Below are 15,866 nucleotides of genomic sequence, written 5' to 3'. Positions count from 1 at the left end.
TGAGTTAAGATATTTTATGAGCTTTTAAAAAATAAGAGAAAAAATTTAATAAAAATATTATAAAATTATAATATTATTAGAATATTATTTTTTATTTTGAGATTTGAAAATGTTGAACTGTTTTTTATATATTTTTTTTAAGTTTGAAATAGTTATAATGATTAAATGAAAAAGTTAAAAAGTTAAAATTTTAAAATTTAAAATTGAAAAATATTTATATTTGAATGGTGTTTAGATATTGAGATAAGATGAGATGTATTGAGACCAAACGGAGCCTATAAATCTCCAAACTTTTTTTTTTTTTTTTTTGGAAGTATATTTCTCCAAACTTAAACTCAAACAGAAACGTTAGTCCTATAAAAGATACTGCAGTGTTAATTTCACGCAATGAATTTCTTTACCTTCTAACACTCTCCTTTCTCCTTTTATTTTTCTCTATTTTTGCGTGGGAGAATTTCTAGAAGGTAAATGCCACTCTCATCGAGAGATTGCCTACCGAAGAAAGCTACCGAAATTTTTATTTATTTTTATTTTTTATTTTTAGTTAAGGAAATATTTTTTTAATAATTTTGTTATTTTTTTTAAAATCAGATGGGTATAACTTTGTCTCGGCTATTGTTATATACAATCTTATAATGCTTTGCTTACTGCATTTGAAAAAATTGGAAAAATAATTTCTTTTTACGAGTATGATTAATTTGTGCTACCGCAAGAAGTGCAAAAAGGTTTTTTTCATTCTTTCGAACTGTAGGGAAGAGAGAAGCAAAATTACTGTAGTGAAAACTACAGAAATGAATAGGGAGCGGCAGCTTCAACGTCGGTCTCTTGGTTCGGTGGTATTAGTTGGAAAATGGCGAACATGTCAAAACTCTCTTCTTCCAGCGAATTGGAGGTGTTGGAGGGATTGAACTGACTCGACAACTCAATGACCCCAAAGCCCTGAGTCGCCAACGCATTCAGGCACTCAGCGGTCCATGGACGAACCTCGCATGCCGCCCAAACCACGGTATCTTTCCTTTCCCCACATACCCTTTTCAGCGTTTTCGCCAGGGCAGCCGTTTCCTCCGTGTCGAAAAACACGTCCGACATCAAGACCAGGTTGAACTCGTCCAAGTCCCCGGACTGACTCGTTGACTTGTCCGATCCCCAAACGTATTCCTTCACCTCGACTCGGTCCTGCAGCCCGTTGGCTTCCACATTCCTTATCAGCCCAGGAAGTAATGGCCCAATGTCGGTGAGCACGACTCGCCTGGCACCGAGAAGAGCAGCCGTTAAGCCGGGGAGTCCAGCCCCGGCGCCAAGCTCGAGGACGGTCTTCTCATGGAAATCAAAGTTCTGAGTAGCTATCCAATCGGACAACACCAGGGCAGAATCCCAAACCCACGACCCGGTGAGTGCTCGGCCGGTGACTGAGTCGCAGACGTCCTCGAGTTCGTGGATTGTAAGGGTTTTGCCTGCCACTTGGATTTCTCTGACGCCCATTTTCTCCGGAAGAGCTCCTTCCGTATCATGTTAGATGAGCTTCTGTGAACTTCTAGACGATTTTTATAAGCACCGAGTGTTTTGGGTATGCTGTAAAAATAAGAACCAAAAATGCAAGAAAAGCATAAACGAGAGAATATAGGCGATGAAAAGCTGGAGTCTTGTCTTGTATGCTGAAATTATTTCCAAGATTCTCTCTGTAGCTTAATGCAGCCTTTCATCTACTTCATTGAAATGGCATATGCATTACCAGGCCACTGCTTGAACATGTGGGATCAAAGTCTTGGAATGAGAATAAATACGAGAAGGAAAAGGAGTTCGAACATATTAAAGAGATGCTGGTTGGGGTTATGGAAAGGATTCTTACACCACTGTAAGGATGTAGTAGTGGCCAAAAAAAGCTTTCATCTCTGCTCTCTCACCTAACCCCGACCGACCCCACCCCACCCCATCTGTAATCTCGAAAGGTCAATCGAGCTTCGGGGCGTCCCCTCCCGCCGGTACAAGGGAGGCCAAGCGTCTCCCCTCATTTGAAGTCCCTTCCTTTTGTGCAGGTCTTTATTGGAAGTATTTTCATGGGAGCTGCTCTCTCTCTCTCTCTCTCATTCATCGAGCATGTGGGTCCGTGGGAGAGGTCTTTCCTCCTGGTCCTAGATTTGGCTCCATCTTAAAACCCTTTTGCCGATAGGATTTGCTTCTTGTCGATGTTGGTCGTTGGCTTTTTTTTTTTTTTTTTTTGGTTTTTAAACTTTGAAATTCAATATTGTTATGCGAAAACAACAAGAGTTCCCTTGTACAGAACTCAACAAAGGGCCAAGATTTGATAATAAAGTAAACGGACAGAACCAACAAGATTCAAGAATTAGCAACTCAGAACAGTATCTAAGATAACAAATAGAAACAGAAAATATCAAGAACAATATTAGCAAGAAATAAGAGAGTAAAGAATCAACACAGGAGATTTACGTGGTTCGACCCTAATGGTCTACGTCCACGGCAGGAATGGCCTCAGAGCTTTATTTATAATCAGCCCTCCACAGAGAAGTCTCAGTAACCATACATATTTACACAGCTTTCATCTCACCACAAGAAATCGTACAGATTTCCTTCACCAGTGAAACCCTAAGTCATGACAACAGTATAACCCTCTCTGCTCTCTCTCTCTCGAAGCCTCTCTCTATCTCAGAAGATAAAAATGATACACCACCCTTAGGATTCCAGAAAGTTAGCAATGAATATATAATACAAAACAGATGCCAACACGTGTCAAGATCCTGCGGCATGAGAGTGAATCGACTCTGGTGTAGAAAGCAAGTCATGTGCAGACCACGTGAGTAACCAGCTCAGTGTAATAAACCCCAAGGCTTTCAGACTTAGCCACTTGTCCATCATTCAGAGTCACAAGAGAAAGGATTAGAGATTAAACCGACAGATAATAATAAATGAATTGACATAGCATTTACAAATATCATGCCGGGTTGGCAATTTGTACTGTTTGTATGAATATTAGATTATGTAGATCAATTCAAATTCGATCCGTTTAATCAAACGGGTTAGATTTTAAAACTCAAACCCGACTTGTTTAATTAACAGGCTACACAACATACCAGTTTAACCGATTTAGTAATTAATTTTTATTGTGTTAAAATAAATACCGTTCATTTATATGTTTCATACAAATATGATAAGCTCACCTGCATCTTCATTTTTTAATATAATTAATGTAATTTCATATATTCTACAATGATAACTATATAAAAAATTTAAAATTATAATTGGATTCATGATAAAATATTTTATTATCAATTAATAATATAAAAAAGACATATAAAATTAAATATTTATAAAATTTAAAATTAAAATTTATTCATATTATATAAAATTGCAAATTTTACCAATTCGCGGCAATGAATTTTTTTATTAGTCATATTTTATCAAATCAAGCTTATATCACATATCGAAAATGATACCCTTATTACTAAGTTATACTACCGGTCTACTATCCCGTTTATTTTTTTAATTTCTTTCGCCTTTGCACGGTAGATTTTACTTCAGAATTTTGATGTCAGCTTTATCATTTCTTCTGTCTCACACTTATGTAAGATTTTGACACGAATAATGATAGAGCTACCGCTGGGCTCCCACTTCTGCTGGGGGCTCTGTATTTTTTTATATGTTTTTAATAATTTTAAATATTTTAAAAAATTTATTAAATTATTAAAAAATACTTTCTTAATTATGTCGTGATTAAATAAGTGTTTTTAATTTTTTTTTTTTTTTTTTTTTTACTTTCTGGTTAAGAAAGTATTTTTTTATGATGTTTTAAATTTATTTTATTTTTTTAAAATATTTTTAAAAGTTATTAAAAACATCTATATAAAAAATAACTTAAAAAAACACATGAAAAAACACTATGTTAGAGCCAGCAGGAGCTCCAACGGTGGCTCTAGCATCATCCTTTATAAAAAAATTCATAATATTATTAAACAATACTTTTTTAATCACAAAATAAAATAAAAAATATTTTTTATAATTTTTATTTTATTGTGCTTACTTATTTATTGTGGTTTTAGGAGAAAACCCCGTGATGAATTTTACAAGAAAACTTATCAAAAACATTTTTCTAAATCATTTCCTAAGAAAAAGAATTTCAAAAATTTCAAAGAATTTTCTCAAGGAAAATGTTTTAATTGCGGCGAAACTAGACATTTTGCAGATAAATGTCCCAAAAAAGCCCAAAAAATTAAAAAGAAACTTAATCAGTTGGACATTGGTAACCATGATAAAGAAGAACTATTTCGACTCCTAGAAATAGACTCGTCTTCATCATCGGATACCCTTGAGCTCAGTTCTAGTGATTCCGAATATCACTCTGACACTGAGACTCTTGAGCCTTCTGATCCAAAGCTGGGTTGCAACTGTAATTCTACTTGTTGTAAGCCTCCTAGTAAGACAATTAATGTCTTAACTAAGGCTGAGGAATAAGAAAATCTCTTACTAACCCTTATTTCCCAAATTACCAATCCTGAGCTTAAATAATAATACATTCTAAAGCTAAAGAAGACGATGGTTCGTCAAGAACCAGAAACGTCTAGACAAAGGATTAATTTTCAAGAAACCTTGGAAAGATTTCAAAAGAAAAAATCCAAGGATATTTCTACTTCTAATTTACAACATGAAATAAATTCTGTTAAAAAAGAACTTGTTGAACTCAGATCTGAAGTTAACAACCTCAAATCTGAAAATGAAGTTTTAAAACAAGAATTTTTATTATTCAAAATTGATAAACAACTTGATCAAGACATTCCTTCGGATAATGAGCAAACAGATGAGGCTAGTTCCAGCCAACATGAGAACAACCAAATTTGTTTGATTAAACACACTATTCCTCCAAAATGGTTTTCACGTGTTACTATTGTTATTTCTCATGATTTCCAATTTTCTGTGGTTGCTATGATTGATTCCGGATCAGACCTGAATTGCATTCAGGAAGGACTCATCCCTAGCAAATATTTTGAAAAATCTACAGAAAGACTATTCTCGGCAAATGGATCAGAGATGACCATTAATTATGAACTCAATAATGCTCATGTTTGCCAGGATAATGTTTGTTTTCAGATTCCTTCTGTTTTAGTAAAAAACATGTCTGACAAAGTGATTTTGGGAATCCCTTTTATTTCTTCTTTATATCCTTTCATGACTGAAAAAGACGGTATCACTACCGACCCTTTCGGACAAAAGGTAAAATTTCACTTTACTTCCCGTCTTGAAATTGATTCGGATAAGAGCAAGAAATCTTTACTTTTAGTAAAAGAAAAACATTTGAATTTCCTTCAACAGGAAATTAAATACAAAAAGATTTCTGAACAATTATCCTCTTCTCTGTTGCTTTCAAAAATTAATGATTTTAACAAACGTCTAGTAACGGATGTTTGTTCTGATTTACCCAATGCTTTCTGGTATAGGAAGAAACACATAGTTTCTCTCCCATACATTAAAAGTTTTGATGAAAAAGATATTCCAACAAAAGCCACCTCTGTTCAAATGAACAGACAAACTTTGGAATATTGTCAAAAAGAAATTTCTGATCTTCGTAAAAAGGGCATTATTAGGGATAGCAAATCCCCTTGGTCTTGTTCTACCTTCTATGTCCAGAAAAATGCTGAACTAGAAAGAGGAACTCCTCGTCTAGTTATTAATTACAAACCCTTGAACAAAGTCTTAGAGTGGATTAGGTACCCTATTCCAAATAAGAATGACTTAATTCATAGGTTAAGTGATGCAGTAGTCTTCTCCAAGTTTGACAGTAAAATAATTTTTATTTTACTTCGTGATTAAGGAAGTATTTTTTTCATAATTTTTTTTTTACTTTTTGATTAAGAAAGTACTTTTAATAATGTTCTAAATTTATTTTATATTTTAAAAATATTAAAAAAATCTATATAAAAAATAACTTAAAAAATATATATATAAATAGTAAATACATGTTGTAGCCCTAGCGGGAGCTGTAGCACTACCCTTTTGACATAAATGAAACGACCAGATTTAAACTCTATTTTTTTCAATTTTTTTTTTATTATTAATTATTCACATTTTGCAGCCACAATATCTATATGTTATCCCAACATTTAGATACGATTTGAATAATGAGTTGAGTTAAAATGAGATGAATTGAGATAAAGTTAAATAAAATATTATTATAATATTATTTTTTAATATTATTATTCTTTTGAGATTTTAAAAACTTGAATTATTTATTATATTTTATGTATGAATTTAAAAAAATTGTAATGATGAAATGAGATGAAATGAAATGAAACACTTCTTGTATCCAAAAATGAACTTAATTAAATTGTCAATTTTTGTGTTAGCTTTCTTTCTTAACAAGAGAGAGAAAGCACAAGAGAGAGTTCGGGATATTGGCTAGCCGTTGACAAGGATGCGAGGAGGACAAAACCACAGGGTGTTTTGAGCGAGAGTGGAAATGAGACCGGTTTGAATATTGACACAAAGGAATTGGATAATGATAGGTTACTACCTCCTACCACTTATTTATTATTATTATTTTTATTTAATAGTTAAGGAAATGACTATTACTAAAATTGTATATTTTTTTTAATTTTTTTAATAATTAAAGATATTAAAAATAATTAAAAAAAAATAAAGTTTCAAATAAATTATAGAATAATAAATAGGTACGAGGAATACCTATCATTATTTCAAATGAAATTTGTTTTTTTTGTTTTTTGGAATCGGACACTTCAAATCTTTGACAGAATGTGATGTGTCATGTGAGTAGAAAGTATAAAATGAGCTTATGAAGTTCTGACTACAGAGGAAAACATTTTAAAAAATAAATGAATAATAGACAGGTAGTATGACGTGGTAAGGGTATCCACTATGGAAAATGCTATGGAACCCGCTCCCCCTTCCCGCTCCCTCTTCCCGCTTGACGTGGAATGCCATGTTGTAGGTGTTTTAAAATTAAAAACTAAACAAACTAAACACAACACGCTTCGTCTTCCGTCTTCTTCGCACCTACGCAGCTGTGAGACTCATCCCCAACCTTCCTTCCCGTTCCCTCTGAGACCCATCCCGCATTTCATCTTCAGTCTTCATTTTGAGAGATCGAACCCATCCCGCCTTCCGTCTTCTGCGCACCTACGCAGCTCTGAGATTGCTGAACATTCATCTTCAACCTGTCATCCCGTTCCCTCTAATACCCATCCCTCATTTCTAGGGGTGTAACCGGTCCGGTCTGGTCCGGTTTTGGACAAAATCTAGGACCGAACCAGTATGTACCGGTTTTGTATTTTTTTAAATCGATTACGCACCGGTTACTCTCCTAAACCGGTACTTCCGGTTTTACCTGTTTCCGGTCCGGTCCGTTCCAATTTTTCGATTTTTTTAAAATGTAAGTTTCACAATTTGTTATTATAAATTTGTTTATATATAAAAAAAAAACTAATTTAAAAAATATTTTTTTTTTACTTTTATTATAAGTTATATATTAGTATTAGTTATAAATTATATATTTAATATTAGTATTAGTTATAAACTTTTAGTGATTTAGTATTAAAATTTTATGTAATAATTTATAAATTATAATAAGAAATTATTTCATATATAAATATATATAATTATATATAAAACTTTCACATAAAAAATTATAATTATACATAATATATAAAACTTATATATATTAATATATATATATATATATAATATTTTGTATAAAACTTATATATACAATAATATAAATATTTTTTTTTATATATTTTTTTATCAACCGGTCCGGTCCGAAAAATCCTAAAACCGAAACCGGCCGGTTTTCACATTCTAAGAACCGGTCTCGGACCGGACCGGTTCAAAATCGGTAAAACCGGTCCGGTCCGGACCGATTTTCTAGTTTCAACTTACATCCCTACTCATTTCATCTTCAGTCTTCGTTCTGGAGAGATCGACGGCAGCCTGCACCCACCATTTCATCTTCAACCTGTTGAGAGAACTGGGTATCGGGTACCATTGCCCATTTCGAGATCGAACCCATCCCGTACTCTATATTTTATCGTCAACCTACCTTCTTCAAGATCGAAAGCATCCCACACCCACCATTTCATCTTCAACCTTCTGAGAAACCCATCCCCCTTAAAGAGACCCATTTTGAGAAATTGTTGTCTTCCCGTCGCCTCTCCTTCAAGAATCTATCACAGTTCGAGAAACCCACCCTTCCGTCGAAGCAATTCAGTCTCCTCCGCTTCAAGCTTTCGTCGACTCACCATTTTCACGTCTGGTTTCCGGTAAGGACATTACCCATTCTATTTCTGCTAACAATAAATTTGGTTAAATTGGTTACGGTTTTGGAATATTGGTTGTAATATTGGTTGAAATATTGGTTGTAAATATTGGTTTGAAATATTGGTTGTGAGTTGCTCTTCCAATATTTGGTTGTAATATTGTTAGCAATATGCTCTACATAACTTGGTTAATTATGGAGTTTAATTGTTAGCAATCAGCCTAGTATAAATTTGGTTAAATTGGTTACGTGTTTGGAGAGAATGGCTGATATGGATTTTGTAGATGGGTGGCTGATATGCCTTTTGTAGATTGGAGGGTGATATGCCTTTTGTTTATGGGTTTATGGGACTATCCCTGGTTTTGGATAAATTTGGAGGTAATTTTAAGCTGATGCAAGGGGAGACATGGGTGGCCTACATTAATGGAAAGTGGGTAAAATTGTCCAATTTTATAGTTAATTGCCCAGCAAAACGAAAAGAAATAGTTGTATATTTCTTTAATTATTGAGAATGAAAAATAATATGTAGTTTCAACTCTTGGACTTTTCTTTTCAATGTTGGACTCTTCTTTTATGAGAATGTCTTTGTGTGGCTAGGATGTGGCCTTAACCACTGATGGTCCAAATTTTTAAGACTTTGAAAAATGGTCAAATGGTAAGAGTAATTTTGGATCGAGCAAATGGTTGGTTCCTGTATATGTTCTGGTCCCTATTTACTTCCACTGTTAAATCAATACCCATATGTTTAATACTTTGTTGGTTCTTAAATTTATATGAGGCCACTAATCAATCATTTGGTAGTTTAGAAATAGAGGCTGTTAATATTGACACAATGTCTGAAACACGTAGTAGCACTAGCAATATGTCACGCTCAAGAAACTCTTGTCAAAATGAATACCCAATATGCTTTTGTGGTATTAAAGCATGTCGGCGAACCGCGCATACGGAAGATAATGAGGGTCGTCGATTTTTCAGTTGCCAAAACTTTAAAGTATCTATTTTACTTGCATCTTTACTTGCATCTTTTATCTATTTTTGAAAAATCAATTGGGTAATTTTTGTAAAGTAATATATGTTGGTTGATTTTGTAGGCTGGGCATTCTTGCGGTTTTTTTTGTTGGTATGACCCGGAAATACCACCATATGGCGAGAAGAGAATCAACCGTTTAAAAACCGAAATTCAAAAGATACAACTTGCAATAGATATCCAAACAACTCGACATCAATTAGAAATAGAGACTGAAATGCGCAATCGAAAGTTTGAGAGGTTTAGTGTAGTTGTAGCAATTTCAATGTCATGGGTACTTTGTTTAGGCATGCTTTTTGAAAAATTCTGAAAAAGAATTTGTTGGTTGGTACATTGATGTAATATATGACTCTGCTTGATTGGTTGGTTACTTTTTGTAATAGGGCAAAGTGAAGGATGTATAAATTTGAATGTATAAATGGTTACTCTTCTTGGTTGGTTACTTATTGCACAAATTTTGCACTACCAAATTTTCTTCCTGAAAATCATTTCAAAATTAATAAAAAGAAACTAAAACAAGACACTAATCATTAATCAACCAGAATTAGACCATGTTGTCTCTCCCTTCATTAATCAACCATAAAACTGTGCCTTCATTACAAGATTTATGAGCAAATATACAATTGCTCCCTTCCAAAACATACAAAATATATCATTGGTTCATCCCAAAATATACCATTGGTCCCTCCCAAAATATACAAAATATAAAGGAACCAAAAATCTGCTATTACATTACAAAATATACAAAAGTTGTGTGGTATCTTCCAGAAGCATATCGTCTTCCAATCACCACATCTACATTATGTATGATTAATTTCTCGCATCATTATCATCTTCCGAAATATGCAATCCTCTCAATTGCGCCTAAAGTCACAAAAAGTCACAAGTATATACTTGACCAGTTCTTGCAAAAATGTTAAGATACACTTTTAAAAAAATAATATCAAAATAATATAATCAGTTGTGTGAATTACCTATGAAGGAGGAGCAGTCTGTCCAATACCAAAAAAATCCATAGTGTATATTTGATGAGGCGTATACTGGTCATAGCATAAAATTGTTAAATGAACAGTGTTAAAAAATGTGTTCATCATAATGTAGTTTTAATTACCTGTAAGGGAGGAGCAATCTGTCCAATACCAAATAAATTCGGCGCATATACTTGATGAAGCGTGTACTGTGAGTGGAAGAAGAGTTATTAAATGAACCGTGCTAACAATTTCTACATTATAATGTTTTTTGAATTACCTATGAGGGAGGAGCAGTCCATCCAATGCCAGAATAATTCGTAACAGTTGAAAGTGTAGCAAAAAAATCCGGCGCATGTGTCCAAACTTGACTTTGTTGATCCTACATCAAAAGTACATTGTTTTTAACTTGTTTATATGCATCACAAATCTAGGAATTGTGAAAGATAAAAAGTACCTGGGTTTGAGGAGCCTCATGATGTGTGCCGCTGACAGTGCATTCATCTGGAGCGTGACTACTCCGCTGTTCATTGGAATGAAATTATTATCATAAAAAAATATAATATTTTATTTACACCATAAAATAAATAAATAAACCTCAGTCGTGGTGTAATCGTCTCCTCGTACTAGATTTTTTAAGATTCTTCTCAGCAGGATGCACTTTTCTCTTAGACGGTGGTCTTCTCTTACTTCGAACTACCAACGGACTAAGAACTCTACCTGTCATGCCTCCCATAGACGTAACTGGATCAACTGTCATGCCCCTTATGGAAGTATCTCGATCAACTGTCGTGCCCCCCGTGGAAGTAACTGGATCAGCGATACCTGGCTACTGTACCTTCAACTGTTCTATCTGATTAATCAATTTCACACAACTACTCTCGGACTTTGAAGCATTGGAACACAGTTCATAGAAGCAATTCTGGATCCTATCGTACCTTCAGGCATCATCGATGCTACAAGTGTTGTAATTAGTTTTCACAAAAGTGTATTTACGCTTTATATCATTCCTCCACCGATCTAAGATGTATTTCGATGGTACTATATGCTTACCCAGCTAAGTGAAGATATGTAGAGTGTGCCTACATAATATGCCCTTAAACTCAAACAACTTACAACTGCATTTAACATCAAAGGGATCTTCATCAATTTTGACAGTGAAGGTTGCATGCTTTAACAAGTCATCACTAACTTGAATCTCATCAGCAACTTCGAATGTACTTCTACCACCCTCACATCCCAATAATGAAGTAGTTATATAAAGAAATCCTTGCAATTCCTCTTGTACTTCTTTAAATTAAGTAATTGTATATGCCTTTTGAAATTGCTTCTCAAGAAGATAGCGAGTGATGCACGGAATCTCCGTGTTAAATGAATTAAAATCCGCAATTGCTTCATTCTCTACCTTCCTCCTAAGGGCTGAATCGTACTGCTCAACAAATTATTTCAAAGTTGTTTTAGAGTTAACGTAATCATCAAAAAATGCATTCATGCCTTCACTCTACTGTGTAGTTGACATACCTGCCCAAAATGTGTCTCTAATGTACGTCGGCACCCAAAAATGGCGATCAGTATATAGTGATATCAACCATGCATTCTCATGTAAATCATAGGTATCGAGCATATCAAGCCACTGTGATTCAAATTCAAGCTCACTCAAAGAGTCATAAATGCACCTATGCAGAGTACTCTTGATTTCCTCATATCGAGAATGTGATCCAAACTTTTTAGGAAGATTTTTTATTATATGCCACAAGCAGAAGCGATGTCTAGACGTTGGAAACACCCTCGAAATTACAATTTTCATGGCCTTATCTTGGTCTGTGATGATTGCATTTGGTGGTTAGTCATTCACACACTTCAAACATGACTCAAACAACCACTCGAATGTAGTAGCATCCATATTGGATATCAATCCGCACCCCAATAAAATTGACTGACCATGATGGTTCACACCCACAAATGGTGCAAAAGGCATCTTATACACATTAGTCAAATATGTTGTGTCAAAGACGATGACATCCCCAAATGATTCATACGCAGCTTTACTGAGGGCATCTGCTCACATTTATTAACCGCATGTCATTGTCAACGTCTATTTTATAAAAAAGAAATCCGGATTTCTTTTTTGCATATCTTGAAAATAGTTACATAGAGCTGTAGAACCTCCAACCCCTAGGCGAAGTTGTCTAGCTTTGTCAATGTAGTTTCGACACTCCTTTTCCCCGAATGGCACATTCTCGTAACCAACAACCACAGCCTTGAAATTTTTTGACAATCTTATTCCTGCCTTATCATTTATTTCAAGTCTCTTTGTCACACGAGCATCAACCTTCTTAAAGCATCTGAAATGCCTTGCCTTTTTCGGACTGCAAACATGTGTATGATCCAAGATCACATTAGATAGGGTATATCCACCTTCATCATTCAATACTACTGCATTAATCCTAGCCATACATCCTATCTTCTCTTTTTGTCTTAGTTTCATAATATTGGCAGCCTTACTCTTTGATGTGCCTCCACGCACACATGCCAAGCAAATCCATCTGACATTTCCATCGTCATCTTGTCTAGAATTCCTTTTACACACTTCAAAACCCGTCTGCTTACCATACTTCTTATAATAAGACCAAACTTCTTCTATAGATGAAAAATTCATTCCAACCATAGGTTGTTCAATAGTTTCATCACATTCAATGTTTGTATCCTCAACAACCTCATCACACTCATGAGCTGAAGTACAATTTGTGTTGGCATCCATTGTACATCTGTTTGAATTGCCTACAATGATACAAAAAGATATAGGGTCAGAAATCAACTTCTTATATAAACCATAAAAGAAAACAAGTAATGGTCTTCTAGGAGTTACAAATTTGCTGAGAAAAAATCCACATCTAAAGTACAATCTATTTATAAAAAGTCAAAAGCAATCTGTCCAATTTTTGTATATAGTTTACAACTCTCTGTGTTGGCATGAATAAGTTGGAATCAACTTGGTTCGATTCATTGAACCAATTATATATATATATATATATACATGTGCGTGTGTGGAAGAAGAGTTTAGTGAGCTGCATATATATATATATATATATATATATATATATTAGTACTGGTTTCATAATATATATATACATGTGCGTGTGTGTGTAAGAAGAGTTTAGTGAGTTGTACATATATATATAACTACTGGTTCCATAATATATATATATATATATATATATATGTGCGTGTGTGTGGAAGAAGAGTTTAGTGAGTTGTACATATATATATATATATATATATATAACTACTGGTTCCATAATATATATATATATATATATACATATATATATATATATACATGTGCGTGTGTGTGGAAGAAGAGTTTAGTGAGTTGTATATATATATATACAAGTACTGGTTCCATTAAATATATATATATACACATGTGCGTGTGTGGAAGAAGAGTTTAGTGAGTTGTACATATATATATATATATATATATATATATATATAACTACTAGTTCCATAATATATATATATATATACATGTGCATGTGTGTGGAAGAAGAGTTTAGTGAGTTGTACATATATATATATATATATATAACTACTGGTTCCATAATATATATATATACACACACATGTGCATGTGTGTGGAAGAAGAGTTTAGTGAGTTGTATATATATATACAAGTATTGGCTTTACACACTATTGGAAATACTTGTTTTGTATATTTTAAATAGTACTATTACAAGTTTTACACTTTATACTCAGAATTATTAATACTGATACATTACATTCCTATATATATATATATATATTTATAGGAAAACATCAATGCCATATGTAGCATAATGTAAAATAATTTATTTCTCATCATGTTCCTTATACTGTAACAGAATAAGAGGTAGGAAATATTGCAGTATTTTCATGATGAATTTGTAATCTGGTTTTCTTTATGAAATAGGCTATTCATGTGGTTGTCAATCTAGTTGAAACTATAGGACAAGTATTCAGTTCAAAACAGTTATATTTATCAAGTTCGGCTTTCAAGAATTCAGTTCAAAACATTAATATGCATATTGTAAAACTTCACTTGAGCATCAATGCACTAGTGCTGAAAAAATAACACTATACAAAAATTAAAATGAGACTTTTTACTTTGCTTTAAGGCTTTTACATTGCTTTTAGGCTTTTAGCATTCCTGAACATGTACACTATACACTCTTGGAAGGTATTGCAACTCAAGGTATTGCAACTAGACAAGTCAGAACAGAAAATCAAAGACATTCTTGGCTTTTACCTTGCTTTTTTTTTTGGATCAAATTCACATAATCATGTCAGAATAGAAAATCAAGATATTGCAACTCAAAACCCGGTATTGCAAAATTAAGGAAAAAACATGAATCCAGGCATGACCTCATGAAAGGATGATCAAATAGCAAAAGTGAACTCCACCTAGGTAATGCTCTAAAACTATAATTGATAAATAATACTGATCAAGCAGCAGTGATAGGTTGGCTTTCAAGCAAAAGTGAACTCATGACCAAGGGCATCCTATATGTGAACTGTTTCAAAGCTTCCCTTTTGCTTCCATCAGTCACCATGACAACATTCCCAACATCAAACTTGATGAAAATATACAATTTTGTTGGCTTTCAAGTTCAGCTTGATGGTGTCATTGGCCTTGATAACTGGGTATCGGGTAGTTGGCCTTAATAGTTCAATACATGAACACCTAGCTGATGGCTATCCATCTCCCTCCCAACATAAGAAAATTATATTCTCCATTATATAATTTAGTTGTGTGTGTTGGAAATCAACGGCAGGTCATGCTTTCATTTTTTTATTTATTTTTTCTCAATTGCATCCCCACAAGAGATTTCTCTTTTAGTTCCTAAAGAGAATATTAATCCAATGTGAATTATGAAAGTAACAACCCATTGGGATGTGTAACCAAATTCAAGAGATAACAGTCAGGTCTTTCATTCCCCAATCCGCAAATGAACAGATTAAAAGCTGAAAAATCATCAAGTGTCGACTCAGCTCAGCATGTAAAGTAATGTGATAATCGGTATGTTGAAATAATCTCACCACCTGGGTGTGAATGCTTTCCTTCATAGCCCCTTTTAGCTATTTTTGGATATTTTTAAATCTACAAATTTCTAGTTTTACAGGAAAAATCCTATGATGTTCCAGTTTATAGGTTTTAACTTTAAGCATGAATAAACAAATTGCACGGTGCTCTGTTATCACATGCATCATAGGATTTTCATTCAAAAAAAAAAAAAACCCCAGAGCTTGTCCCAATATCACATAACACTAACACTAATTAGCTAAGAGCACTAAAGGTGAAGGCCATGGCTGAATGCCCTCTCAGTCAATCACCAAACCATGAAAAAAATTATTAGGAAATGTACCTCACGTATTGGAGGTTGGACAGAGGAGAGCAGGAAGACGGCGGCAGAAAGAAAGTGGCTAGCTTTCTTGGTTTTAAAACACGGTCAAGGTCTTCAGTCTAACTCGGAGGATGAATGTCTTCGTTTGGGATTTTCACTTCTGAACGTGAAAGAGCAGGGGAGGGAGGGGGGGTGGGTGGGTTGGATGGGAG

At 33.9% G+C, this 15,866-nt stretch overlaps 1 protein-coding gene across 1 annotated transcript; it reads right to left on the bottom strand.

The window, feature by feature from the left end:
• Positions 1–709: 709 nt before the first annotated feature.
• On the bottom strand, positions 710–1,848 carry LOC109011457 (protein N-lysine methyltransferase METTL21A-like). Its single transcript, XM_035687839.1, has one exon. The coding sequence runs from the start codon at positions 1,480–1,482 to the stop codon at positions 784–786; it is 699 nt and encodes a 232-aa protein (XP_035543732.1). The 5' UTR covers positions 1,483–1,848; the 3' UTR covers positions 710–783.
• Between the last annotated feature and the right edge of the window lie 14,018 nt (positions 1,849–15,866).

Source organism: Juglans regia, chromosome 2 (assembly GCF_001411555.2).
Source record: "Juglans regia cultivar Chandler chromosome 2, Walnut 2.0, whole genome shotgun sequence".
Taxonomy (NCBI): Eukaryota; Viridiplantae; Streptophyta; class Magnoliopsida; order Fagales; family Juglandaceae; genus Juglans; species Juglans regia.
Note: the sequence above shows the minus strand (reverse complement) of the source record. Positions and strands in the feature narration are given on the sequence as shown.

Coding starts and splice junctions, on each gene's coding strand:
- LOC109011457 (XM_035687839.1), bottom strand. CDS start 1,482: ATGGGCGTCAGAGAAATCCAAGTGGCAGGCAAAACCCTTACAATCCAC.